A 13864-nucleotide genomic window follows, 5' to 3' on the forward strand; every position below is an offset into this window, starting at 1 on the left:
AGATAAAATAACTGTCAACTTTATAAAATATAGCTGCTTGACAAAAGCACCAGTGTTTTACCGGAGGAAGAGTGCCTGAAACAACTGAAACGCGCTCAGTAGTTTCAGGCCCTCTTCCTCCGGTAAAGCACTGGTACTTTTGTCAAGCAGCTATATTTTATAGCTGACAAATAAAGATTTTTTTCATTTTATCTCCAGAGCTGGATGCCTTTTGTTCCTTATTGCATTTCAATGCAATGTTGCGGCAATAAAAAAACATAATTCTGGCAGTTTGACTTTTTGTTTCTTGTTACGCCGTTTAACGATCGGGTTAATTCTTTTTTTATATTGATAGATTGGGCGATTCTGAAAGTGGCGATACCAGATATGTGTATGCTTGAGTTTTCTATTGTTTTATTTTGATTGGGGCAAAAGGGGGAAGATTTGAACTTTTTTATTTTTTTTATATTTTTGAAAACTTTTTTTTAACTTTTGGCATGCTTCAATAGTCTCCATGGTAGCCTAGATGCTGCCATAACCCGATCACCTCTGCTACATACAGGCAATGATCAGATGACCTGTATGTAGCAGAATACCTCATTTGCTATGAGCGCCGACCACCGAGCGGCGCTCATATCAATCCAGCATTGACAAACATAGAAGTCTGCAGGAGACCTCTGGTTGTGATGCCAACTCATCAGTGACCTGCGATCACATGACGGGGGTCACCGATGGGTGGATTTCCAGGGCGATTGCCGGAAGCGCATGTTAAATGCCGCTCTCAGAGGGATAATATCCACGGGTTGATCGCGTTTCCACCCGCAGCTCTTTTGGGCACATGTCAACTGTTCAAAACAGCTGACGTGCTGGAAAAGATGTGGGCTCAGTGCCGGAGCCCACATCAAATGGGGAGACATGACATGCGTAGTACTAGTACGGTGCATGTCATGAAGGGGTTAAACAAAAGAATACAGCAAATGTATTAAAAGTAAAATGTATTACTGTTGTACAGAATATATTTAGAAAATGAAGGTACGTAGTGCACAAATTAGCCAACTCATGCATGTCCATCAGCCACAGCAAGGCGTACCTGCGATCCTCCTCTTGCCTGCAGGTATCTCTGGCTCTTCTGCCTGCCGAGACTCCCTGTGCATGGCGTACTGGATTCAAGCAGGAAACATTGACTCGGAAAGCGAGAGGGGCTGGATGGAGGTGTACCTGGACCATCAAAGTATATATGAGGGAGGTCCCAGGATAAGGGTGACATTTTGCAGCAGTTCTAAAGATGGATATGCAGCAGCAGCCACCGTAGCAGCAGCCACCACAGCAACCACTGCAGCAGCCATTGCAGCATCAACCACGCCATTCGGACAAGCAGCAAGACCAGCCAGAGGAGCAGGGCAGGTAATGAGTCCACCACCTCCAGGGGAGAACGTTCTTGTGAACTGATCCAACCTTCATCTCCGCTACCCCAGATTGATCAACAAAATGGTGAGTAATCTATGTGAAAGTTTACCATATTAAATAGTTCCCTTTTCTCTTTGTATTCTTTATTAGGAAAGGTCCATGAAATGGAGTGCCAAGGCAGATATTAAAGAATGTGCTCTGTGCAGGGACGGGTTACCCAGCACAAATAAGCTATGCCCTCAATGCATACAAAAAATCATCTTGGAAGAAACACATGGTTTTGATGTGGACCTTAAGTACATAATTAAATCCAAAATTAAAGACTCATTAAAACATCTAATGAAGCAGGAAATGGAAAAAAGACCAAAACAGCAGTCATCTGATTCCGTTGGTCTAGTAGTGTTGGAGAATAGGGAACGTCCTCCTGCAGTAGCGTACAGACAGCCATTGTCACTGTCACACCGCCACCAACCTCACAATCCCGGTTATCCTCACAGTCCCAGTCTAGCCTGCAGCCATCCGTCCCACAGTTATGGGCTCGAAAAAGGAAAGTCCCGGCAAGCCACCCCAGAGCACAGGCCCTCAATGCTAGCATTTCAAAACTGCTGGCCCTTGAAATGCTATCATTCAGGCCGGTGGACACGGATGCCTTTTGCAACCTCATGCAATTGGCAGTCCCACAATACTGTGTTCCTAGCTGCCAATATTTTGGTCGAAAAGCCGTCCCTGCCCTGCAACAGCACGTGGAGAAATAAATTAAGCGTGTGCTACTTAACGCTATCAGCTGCAAGGTCCACCTGACCACCGATGCATGGACCAGTAAGCATGGTCAGGAACGCTACATTTCCCTCACTGCCCATTGGGTAAATGTGGTGGAGCCAGGTACAGAAGTGGATAGTGGCACTGCGCAGGTCCTGCCAATGCCAAGGATTGCAGGACTTTCGTCCATTCGCATTGCCTCTTCCTCCTACTCCAGTTCCTCAGATTCCACAAGGAATGGTGAACCATCCACTGACACGACCAAGTTGAGCAGTGCCGTGGCCAAACGTCAACAGGCCATGTTGAAATTAATTAGTTTGGGGGATACATGTTATGATCTGGTGGCCTAAGAGCAGCATGAGACGTACTCTGGAGAAGGTGGTACCTGTACTGACCGCAGACCCTGAACTTAACACCGCAACTAGAAGTAGCCGTGGAATGTACCTAGCACTCCCTGGACATCTCGACACAGTCGGAGGACTAATTACCCCTAGAGATAGAAAAGGGAAAATTATCTTGCCTCAGAGAAAATTCCCAAAGGATAGGAAGCCCCCACAAATATTTACTGTGAGAGGAGAGGGAAAAAACATACACAGACTGAAATCAGAATTTAGCAAAGGAGGCCACTTCTAGCTAAATAGAAAGGATAGGACAGAGTACTATGCGGTCAGTATTAAAACACTAGAAAATATCCACCACAGAAAATACAGAAACTCCACAGCTAACTAAAGATATGGAGGGTATATCTGCATCTCCAGAGATACCAGCTTGGCTAAACAAATCCTTATACAGACCAAGCTGGACAAGACTAAAAACATGGGAAAGAACTGAACAATAAGGCCGCAGCATGTGGACAGCAAAAAATCAAGGCCAGAACTTATCTTTGATGAAAAGAACTGCAAAGCAGGAGAGACCAGGCAGAGATGTGAATCCTCCAGGAACAATGGACAACTGGCACTGACTAAAGGGTCAAGCAAGACTAAATAGCCCAGTCAGAATTGCAAAAAGTGAACACACCTGATGAATGCTGCGATCCAGAGACAGCAGCGCTACCACTTATAACCACCGGAGGGAGCCAAAAGAGCAGAATTCACAACAGTACCCCCCCCTTGAGGAGGGGTCACCGAACCCTCACCAGAGCCCCCAGGCCGATCCGGGTGAGCCAAATGAAAGGCACGAACCAAATCCTCAGCATGAACATCGGAGGCAACAAACCAAGAATTATCCTCCTGGCCATAACCCTTCCATTTGACAAGATACTGAAGCTTCCGCCTCGAAAAATGAGAATCCAAAATCTTCTCAACCACATACTCCAACTCCCCATCAATCAACACCGGGGCAGGAGGATCAACAGAGGGAACAACGGGCACCACATATTTCCGCAACAAAGATCTATGAAAAACATTATGGATGGAAAAAGAGGCTGGAAGGGCCAAATGAAAAGACACTGGATTGATAATCTCAGAAATCCTATAAGGGCCAATAAACCGAGGCTTATACTTAGGGTAAGAAACCTTCATAGGAACATGACGGGAAGACAACCAGACCAAATCCCCAACCCGAAGCCGGGAACCAACACACTGACGACGGTTAGCAAAACGCTGAGCCCCCTCCTGAGACAACACCAAATTGTCAACAACATGAGCCGTAATTTGCTGCAACCTGTCAACCACAGAGTCCACCCCAGGACAATCAGAAGGCTCAACCTGCCCTGAAGAAAAACGAGGATGAAAACCAGAGTTACAAAAGAAGGGTGAAACCAAGGTAGCAGAACTAGCCCGATTATTAAGGGCAAACTCGGCCAATGGCAAGAAAGCCACCCAATCATCCTGATCAGCAGACACAAAGCATCTCAAATAAGTTTCCAAAGTCTGATTAGTTCGCTCGGTTTGGCCATTTGTCTGAGGATGAAATGCGGAAAAAAGACAAATCAATGCCCAGCCTAGCATAAAAGGCCCGCCAAAACCTAGAAACAAACTGGGAACCTCTATCAGACACAATATTCTCTGGAATGCCATGCAAACGAACCACATGCTGAAAAAACAACGGAACCAAATCAGAAGAGGAAGGCAATTTAGGCAAAGGTACCAAATGAACCATCTTAGAAAACCGGTCACAAACCACCCAGATAACCGACATCCTCTGGGAAACCGGAAGATCCGAAATAAAATCCATAGAAATATGCGTCCAAGGCCTCTCAGGGACCGGCAAAGGCAAAAGCAACCCACTAGCACGGGAACAGCAAGGCTTGGCCCACGCACAAGTCCCACAGGACTGCGCAAAAGAACGCACATCCCATGACAAAGAAGGCCACCAAAAGGACCTACCAACCAAATCTCTGGTACCAAAAATCCCAGGATGACCAGCCAACACAGAACAATGAACCTCAGAAATCACTTTACTAGTCCATCTGTCAGGAACAAACAGTTTCCCCACTGGACAGCGGTCAGGTTTATCAGCCTGAAATTCCTGAAGAACCCATCATAAATCAGGGGAGATGGCAGAAAGAATCACCCCTTCCTTCAGAATGCCGACCGGCTCAAGGACCCCAGGAGAATCAGGCAAAAAGCTCCTAGAGAGAGCATCAGCCTTAACATTCTTAGAACCCGGAAGATACGAGACCACAAAATCAAAACGGGAGAAAAACAGGGACCATCGGGCCTGTCTAGGATTCAGCGGTTTGGCAGACTCGAGGTAAATCAGATTCTTATGATCGGTCAAGACCACAATACGGTGCTTGGCCCCCTTGAGCCAATGTCGCCACTCCTCAAATGCCCACTTCATAGCCAACAACTCATGACTGCCGACATCGTAATTGCGTTCCGCAGTGGAAAACTTTCGAGAAAAGAAGGCACACGGTTTCATCAAGGAACCATCAGAATTCCTCTGAGACAAAACGGCCCCTGCGCCAATCTCAGAAGCGTCAACCTCAACCTGAAAAGGAAGAGAAACATCCAGCTGACGCAACACAGGGGCAGAAGTAAATCGGCATTTAAGCTCCTGAAAGGCAGAAACATTTGCAGAGGACCAATTCGTCACATCAGCGCCTTTCTTCGTCAAATTTGTCAGGGGTTTAACCACACTGGAGAAGTTGGCAATGAAACGGCGATAAAAATTAACAAAGCCCCAAAATTTCTGAAGGCTCTTCACGGATGTGGGCTGGATCCAATCATGAATGGCCTGAACCTTAACCGGATCCATTTCTATAGATGAGGGAGAAAAAATGAAGCCCAAAAAAGAAATCTTCTGTACTCCAAAGAGGCACTTAGACCCCTTCACAAACAAGGCATTATCACGAAGGATCTGAAATACCATCCTGACTTGTTTCACATGAGACTCCCAATCATCTGAAAAAATCAAAATATCATCCAAATATACAATCATGAATTTATCAAGATAATTCCGAAATATATCATGCATGAAGGACTGAAACACAGATGGAGCATTAGAGAGTCCGAATGGCATCACAAGATATTCAAAATGGCCTTCGGGCGTATTAAACGCAGTTTTCCATTCGTCACCCTGCTTAATACAAACAAGATTATATGCCCCTCGAAGGTCAATCTTAGTAAACCAACTAGCCCCCTTAATCCTAGCAAACAGATCACAAAGCAAAGGCAAAGGGTATTGGAATTTGACCGTGATCTTATTCAAGAGGCGATAATCAATACAGGGTCTCAAGGAGCCATCCTTCTTGGCAACAAAAAAAACCCCTGCTCCCAATGGTGAAGAAGATGGCCGAATATGCCCCTTCTCCAAAGACTCCTTAACATAGCTCCGCATGGCGGTATGTTCTGGCACAGACAGGTTGAAAAGTCGGCCCTTAGGGAATTTACAGCCTGGAATCAAGTCAATAGCACAATCACAGTCCCTATGCGGTGGAAGGGAACTGGACTTGGGCTCATTGAATACATCCTGGAAATCTGACAAAAACTCAGGGATTTCAGAAGAGGGGGAGGAGGCAATTGACATCAAAGGAACATCACCATGAACCCCCTGACAACCCCAACTAGTCACAGACATAGATTTCCAATCTAATACCGGATTATGCACCTGTAACCATGGGAAACCCAGCACAATAGCATCATGCAAATTATGCAACACCAGAAAACGACAATCTTCCTGATGGGCTGGCGCCATGCACATGGTCAGCTGTGTCCAAAACTGAGGTTTATTTTTAGCCAACGGTGCAGCATCAATGCCCCTCAAAGGAATAGGACTCTGCAAAGGCTGCAAGGGGAAACCAAAACATCTGGCAAATTCTAAGTCCATTAAGTTTAGAGCGGCGCCTGAATCCACAAATGCCATGGCAGAAAATGACGATAATGAGCAGATCAGGGACACAGATAACAGAAATTTAGGTTGTACAGTACTGATTGTAACAGAACTAGCGATTCTCTTGGTACGCTTAGGGCAATCAGAAATAACATGAGCAGAATCGCCGCAGTAAAAACACAACCTATTCTGATGTCTGAGTCCTTGTCGTTCAGCTCTAGACACAATCCTATCACACTGCATAGGCTCAGGACTCCGCTCGGAAGACAATGCCTTAGTGTGCACAACTCTGCGCTCGCGCAAGCGCCGATCAATCTGAATGGCCAGAGACATAGAATCACTCAGACCAGCAGGCGTGGGGAACCCCACCATAACATCTTTAACGGATTCAGAAAGACCCTTTCTGAAAATTGCCGCCAAGGCATCCTCATTCCATTTAGTCAGCACAGACCATTTTCTAAATTTCTGGCAATATGATTCTGCCGCTTCTTGACCCTGACACAGGGCCAACAAGGTATTCTCAGCATGATCCACTGAATTAGGTTCATCATACAATAAACCAAGCGCCTGGAAAAAGGTGTCTACATTAAGCAAAGCCGGATTCCCAGGTTCCAGGGCAAATGCCCAATCCTGGGGGTCACCACGCAGCAGAGATATACCAATTTTAACCTGCTGGATGGGATCACCAGAGGAACGGGGTTTGAGAGCAAAAAACAGTTTACAGTTATTTTTAAAGCTCAAAAATTTGGACCTGTCCCCAAAAAACAAATCAGGAGTTGGAATTCTAGGCTCTAAAACCGGAGTCTGAATGATATAATCGGAAATACCCTGTACTCTAGCAGCAAGTTGATCCACACGAGAAGCCAATCCCTGAACATCCATGCCAGCGCCAAACTCCTGAGCCACCCAGAGGTAAAGAGGGAAAAAAACACAACAGACTACAGAAAAAAAAATGGCTCAGCACTTTCCTTCCCTTCTTCTGAGATGCGGTTAACTCATTGTTGGCCAGTTGTACTGTTATGATCTGGTGGCCTAAGAGCAGCATGAGACGTATTCTGGAGAAGGTGGTACCTGTACTGACCGCAGACCCTGAACTTAACACCGCAACCAGAAGTAGCCGTGGAATGTACCTTTCACTCCCTAGACATCTCGACACAGCCGGAGGACTAATTACCCCTAGAGATAGAAAAGGGAAAACTATCTTGCCTCAGAGAAAATCCCCAAAAGATAGACAGCCCCCCACAAATATTGACTGTGAGAGGAGAGGGAAAAAACATACACAGACTGAAATCAGAATTTAGCAAAGGAGGCCACTTCTAGCTAAATAGAAAGGATAGGACAGAGTACTATGCGGTCAGTATTAAAACACTAGAAAATATCCACCACAGAAAATACAAAATCTCCACATCTAACTAAAGATATGGAGGGTATATCTGCATCTCCAGAGATACCAGCTTGGCTAAACAAATCCTTATACAGACCAAGCTGGACAAGACAAAAACATGGAAAAGAACTGAACAATAAGGCCCACAGCATGTGGACAACAAAAATCAAGGCCAGAACTTATCTTTGTTGAAATGAACAGCAAAGCAGGAGAGACCAGGCAGGGATGTGAATCCTCCAGGAACAATGGACAACTGGCACTGACTAAAGGGTCAAGCAAGACTAAATAGCCCAGTCAGAATTGCAAAAAGTGAACACACCTGATGAATGCTGCGATCCAGAGACAGCAGCGCTACCACTTATAACCACTGGAGGGGGCCCAAGAGCAGAATTCACAACAGACTCCGTTCCTAAGAATGAGCGCCTGAAGGACCTTCGATGACGTCGCGGCTTGTGATTGGTCGCGTGAGCGCTCATGTGACTGCTCACGCGACCAATCACAAGCCGCGACGTCATCGAAGGTCTTTCACCCCTGCATTCTTAGGAACGGAGGCACCGCTAAGAGCAGGGGCCGCCGGACGGGTGAGTATATCAATATTTTTTATTTTTATTATTTATTTTATACATGAATATGGATCCCAGGGCCTGAAGGAGAGTCTCCTCTCCTCCAGACCCTGGGAACCATACGCACCGCACACATCCGATTCCGATTTCCGATATCACAAAAGTATTGGAACTCGGTATCGGAATTCCGAAACCGCAAGTATCAGCCGATACCCGATACTTGCGGTATCGGAATGCTCAACACTATTTACAGGTAATTAACCTTTCTGATTATTCTTTGTCTAGCGCATAAATTTCTGTTCTGCAGGAGGGCCTCACGTTTTCACCTACTAAAGCCCTTGATAAATTTTTTTTGGGTTAAAGATTTATTTTTATTTTGTCGCAAACTAGTTCTGCAGGTTATCCACCAGAAACCGGAAATTGCAAATAATTTGGACATCACGGAAGAGCAGGCTCTTCGGGATCTCCTGGATCTTCTACATGAAAATAAGGGTGGAGCAGGTAGGATGATCTTTCCCTACGGAAACAAATCTGTATTTTCTCCTTCATTCTCCTTGGTCCCAGCCATTAAGATTTTCTTTGAGCTTGCCAAAAAAGATATAATGCTTCTATCTCCCTCTTCGGGGGTTCCCAGTAACCTCACCCCTAGTGAAAAAAGAGCACTTGTCTCTCTTAAAAATAACAAAGATTTTGTCATCAAGGAGGCGGATAAGGGCGGGAACGTTGTTCTCTGGCCCATCCATCTCTATACAACAGAAGTTTATAGACAGCTGAACAACAACACATTTTACAACCAAGCTCCCTTCTGACCCTACGAAGACATTTTTGACCAAATACCTGTCTTTGGTTGGCCAAGCCTTTGACTACGGCATTATCAATAAAAATACAAAACAATATCTTCAGGTCGAGTTTCCGGTCATCCCCACATTTTATTTACTCCCGATAGTACACAAATGTCTAACTGCACCCCCTGAATGCCCTATAGCGTCCAGCATAGGGAGCTTGTGTGAAAAAGCCAATGTCTATGTAGGCTTTTTCCTACAACCGTTGGCCACTTCCCTACCATCTTACATCAGGGACTCAGCTCACTTTATCAGTACGTGCCGTGATATTGTTTGCCCGGAACAAACACTTCTGGTGACTTGCGATGTTGAATCGCTCTACTCAAATATTAACCATCATGATGGACTACAGGCAGTAAGTTTCTTCCTTAACAAACAGAGCAATTCTGATCGTTTTCATGACTCTTTCTTGATTGATTTACTCAATTTCATTCTACACCACAATTATTTTTTATTTGATCGTACTTTTTTTCGGCAGGTATCGGGTGTGGCCATGGGGGCGCAATGTGCGCTGGCCTATGCCAATATCTTTTTAGGCTGGTGGGAGGAAACCATCGTGTACTGCTCCGATTCCTTCAAAAGACACGTCCAACATTGGCATCGCTTCATTGATGATGTTTTCTTTGTATGGACAGGTACAGAGCAGGAGTGCCTTGACTTTCTTAATGAGTTGAACTGCAATAGTTTAAACATTATCCCCACTCACTCTTTCTCCTCTGATTCAGCGACTTTTTTGGACTTAAAAATCTCCATCAGGAACAAAGACCTAGTCACGGATCTTTACCGCAAAGCTACTGTGACGAACAGCCTACTCAGGTTTGACAGCTTTCACCCCCTACATACTAGAAGGGGTATTCCAACTGGCCAATTTTTAAGGGTTCGCCGTAACTGCACTTTGGATGAGGATTTTTAAATTCAATCTAGGGCCCTCACTTCAAGATTCAGGCAGCGGGGCTACCCGAAAAAAATTATCTCTCGCGCTTTTCAAAGGGCCAAGGGACTAAACCAGGACCTACTAATTTCCCCTAGTGATCATCATCAAGACGGGAGTGTCCGATTCATCACGGACTTCAATGACCAATGGAATCGGGTAAGGGACATTCTAGCTTCCCACTGGGACATCCTCACAACAGATACACAAACCTCCCCCTTGGTCACCCCTGCCCTGCTCTGACGGCTAAGAGGGCTCCCAATCTTGGTGACATCTTAACTAGGAGCCACTTCTCACGTCCTCTTACTTGTTTAAATCGTGGTATACAGTTGAGGGGGTCATTCCCTTGCGGGGGATGTAGTGTGTGTCAATATGGCCCTGTTACCAAAGACTTTTTTACTAACCCTCTCGATTCCAAGTCATACCGATTAAGCTCTTACATTAATTGTAAGACGGCTAATGTGATCTATGCTATCATCTGCCCCTGTAACAAGGTGTATGTGGGTCAGACCTCTCAGGAGTTTAGGAAGAGGGCACAGAAATATCTGTCCACAATACACCTGGCAGCATCAGATATAAAAAAGGGCAGGACGGTGTCCCCAATCGCTCTACATTTTCTAACTGACCATGGTGGCTCTTCTGCTCACATTTTGTTTTCTGGTTTACAGAAAATCTATCCCAGTGCCAGAGGTGGAGACCACAGGAAGCGGCTGCTTCAAATTGAATCCCGGTGGATCTTTAACTTACGGAGTCTGTCCCCCACTGGGCTGAATGAAGAGCTTCTTTTCAACAGCTTTTTGGGATGACCCTATCGGATTTATATGCCCACAACTGAGGAACACAGAAAGAGGATGAAGGGACATCGTTTCCTTGGGACTCTTGTAGTCACATTCTTCATTATTTTATGGACGTTTTGTATCTTAAATACTTACGTTCTGTGTGTTCTGGCTTTATTTATTACCCGCTTACTCATTATGCTGACAATAACAATAATATTAATATGTTTCTTCAATTACTTGATCATTAAATTATTGGTTATAGTATGTAATTTGATTTCGCCTTTTCTATTCCTTCTTTCTTTCTGGGGTTTATATCCTTTATCCCCACTGGATCCTTTCCTGTCCCATCCCCTTTCCTGTGTGGGGCTGATTGGTTAACTTGCGCCTGTGCTGTGCCATATTTCTTGTGGGGGCCGACTTGGCTTCATATTTGTCATATTTGCATTGTGCCTTGGTGGGTGTGTTGCCCATAACACTTGAATAGTCCTCTCACACCTGTATCACATTATGGCGCTGTACTCTGCGCCTTGCGCATGCGCTATTAGCACCTGTTCCTCCTGCTGGCTGATCCAGCCCTAAACCCACCACACCGGCACTATTCCGGTATGTAGGTGGACGCGTTCTGCGCTTGCGCGCATCTCTACTACCTGCACTATCTAAGTGCTTAGGAAGACGCGCTTTGCACATGCGCAAGCTTTCGCTTTCCCTTCTGGGCCTGCGCAGTCAAGGACTTGTTCTACCTCCAAGTATTCATCACCTAGGTTCTGCGCATGCGCCTATGGGCGTTCCCCAATGTCACGGTATGTACCTGGGCGCATTTCGCCCACCTGCCGCCGGTTTCTGACTTATTGCCTGACCGCTATTTAAGACTCCCTGACCTTTCCCCAGTTACCTTCCCTGACGAAGCTACTTTTAGCAGCGATACGCGTGGGGCTCTCCCCACACCTCTATGGTCCCGGGACTATTTTCTCCACCTGTCGACCTCCTGACGGCTGACGGCTGATGACTGACGCCACTCATTGGACGATCTAACTGGGTGATTTATCTCTAGCCCTTTGGCTTATTCTTGTGCTATGGGCTTCTACCTCACTGGCACGCATGGGTGTATACACCCTTAAGGGTATCCATATTGCTCAATAAGCTCTAACAATGCTCATATTTGCATATCTCTTTTTTTGCTCTGGTAGCGCTCCTTTCTATTAATAGGCGCCCTTCTCTTTGATATACGCTCTCTTTGGGAGAATTATACTCATCCCTTACTACTTTGGTATAGGCTTATTAGGGCCCCACAGTTAGTATCAGCCTCCTTATTCATATAGGGGCACTCTTTTTCTTATTTGGTTCTCTGGGGACGCCAGGAGATCACTTGTATGTTTATATATTGGTATGTTATGATTTGTCTATATATGAATTGAGCTATGTTCTACCCTTATGTGTGCAGTATCTGTGAAGGTTGACTTTTTGCACCCTAATTCGTCTGTATATACTGTTTTCTACAGCTTCAACAACATATGAGTGGTATTAGTATGCCCTCCGTCATACATTATTGTACCTTGTGTGGTTCTTACATCTCTATTTACTATGGGACCAGTGGTGTGTTAGTTGTATTTTAATATGGTTTTATTTGTGTCTTCTGTCTTCATTCCAATAAAAATTTTGTAATTTTGTAAACTTAATGGTATTTTGGGTGTGCGCTTTATTTGCATAGCTTCTTTTTCTTACCTTTTTTATATGTTTCTTTGCTATGCACTAAGTGGCACCCCGTCTATATTTGTTGTGCTTGAATAAGCCTTTTTGCCCGGCTGTAGTGCTCCCTGACCCAAACCCTCCTCGCACATCATATGTGACGTCCGCACTAAGTGGAATTCCACGTTGCATGTGCTGGAGAGGTTAGGTGAGCAGCAGCAGGCAGTAATGGAATTCCAGCTGCATCAGGCGCAAACGAGTCGCACAGCTCTCAGGCCACACTTCACATGTGCCGAGTAGGTTTACATGAAGGACATCTGCTGTGTTTTGCGGCCCTTTCATGATTCCACTCTCATGTCGAGAGCGGATTATGCCATAGTCAGCATCACTGTAGCCCTCATATGCCACCTTGAAAAAACTATGCTAGGGATCAGGGATGCAGTTTTGGACGAGGAGGAGGGGGAGGAACAAATGCTGACAATGCCTTCTGTATCGGGACAGTCTACCCACAGCTCTATGGGTGGGTTGTTAGCCAGGCAGCATGGCAACTCACAAAGGTCCAGACAGGGGACACATTTTGATGAAGAGGAGGAGGAAGAATTGGAGGAGGAAGTAGTATGGCCAGAGGAGGGTAATACACTACACACTGGTAGTCATCATTTACAGCGAGGATGGGGGGATACAGAGGAGACAGAGAGCATGCCTCAAGCAGGGGACAGTGGGTGTGGCCAGTCGGCAGTCTGCAACACATGAGTGATTTCATGCTGCAGTGCCTTCGAAACGAACGCCGTATTGCTCGCATTCTCAACACTGATGATTACTGGGTGGCCAGCTTCCTGGATCCTCGCTACCGGGAAAACCTACAAACCCTGATAACACCATTGAACCGGGATCATAAAATGCAAGAGTTCCAAGACACACTGGTACATTCGATGATGTCCTCATTTCCACCTGAGAGGACTACTTTGAGTGTTTCACATGGCAGCTCAGTGCCTCCAGGATGGGGAGGAAGCCATCCACAGAGCAGGAGCAGCACCTCTGCAGAAGGCCAGTTCAGTCTTGCCAAAATGTGGCAAAGTTTTGTGTGCCCGCAACCACGTCATGCACCATCCCATACGGTTACATTCAGCAGGACGCAGCATTACAGTCAGATGGAGGCAGACTACATGTCCAGCCAAGTCAGTGTTGTCCCAGGATGGTTCTGCCCCTTTAAGTTTTGGGTCTCCAAGCTTGATATATGGCCAGAGCTTAGCCAGTAT

General features: G+C 45.7%; 1 protein-coding gene across 2 annotated transcripts; it reads left to right on the top strand.

The window, feature by feature from the left end:
- The first annotated feature begins 8325 nt into the window (after positions 1-8325).
- On the top strand, positions 8326-12589 carry LOC143793514 (uncharacterized). 2 transcript variants are annotated; one of them, XM_077280660.1, is made up of 4 exons: positions 8326-9844; positions 9935-10025; positions 10239-10299; positions 10809-12589. In XM_077280660.1, exons 1-4 carry the CDS (start codon positions 9703-9705, stop codon positions 10944-10946), a joined length of 432 nt encoding a protein of 143 aa, XP_077136775.1. In that variant the 5' UTR covers positions 8326-9702; the 3' UTR covers positions 10947-12589. The 2 variants fall into 2 exon arrangements, with proteins under 2 accessions (XP_077136775.1, XP_077136705.1); XM_077280590.1 differs by having other exon boundaries at positions 8326-10025.
- Positions 12590-13864: the final 1275 nt, after the last annotated feature.

The sequence above is a fragment of the Ranitomeya variabilis genome, chromosome 1 (genome assembly GCF_051348905.1).
Source record: "Ranitomeya variabilis isolate aRanVar5 chromosome 1, aRanVar5.hap1, whole genome shotgun sequence".
Lineage (NCBI taxonomy): Eukaryota > Metazoa > Chordata > Amphibia > Anura > Dendrobatidae > Ranitomeya > Ranitomeya variabilis.

Excerpts from the sequence above, each read along its gene's own strand:
- LOC143793514 (XM_077280590.1), top strand. The coding sequence starts at position 9,703 with ATGGGGGCGCAATGTGCGCTGGCCTATGCCAATATCTTTTTAGGCTGG. Across the intron at positions 10,026-10,238 it reads GTGACGAACAGCCTACTCAG|TGATCATCATCAAGACGGGA; the intron begins GTTTGACAGCTT and ends AATTTCCCCTAG. Across the intron at positions 10,300-10,808 it reads TCAATGACCAATGGAATCGG|AAAATCTATCCCAGTGCCAG; the intron begins GTAAGGGACATT and ends TCTGGTTTACAG.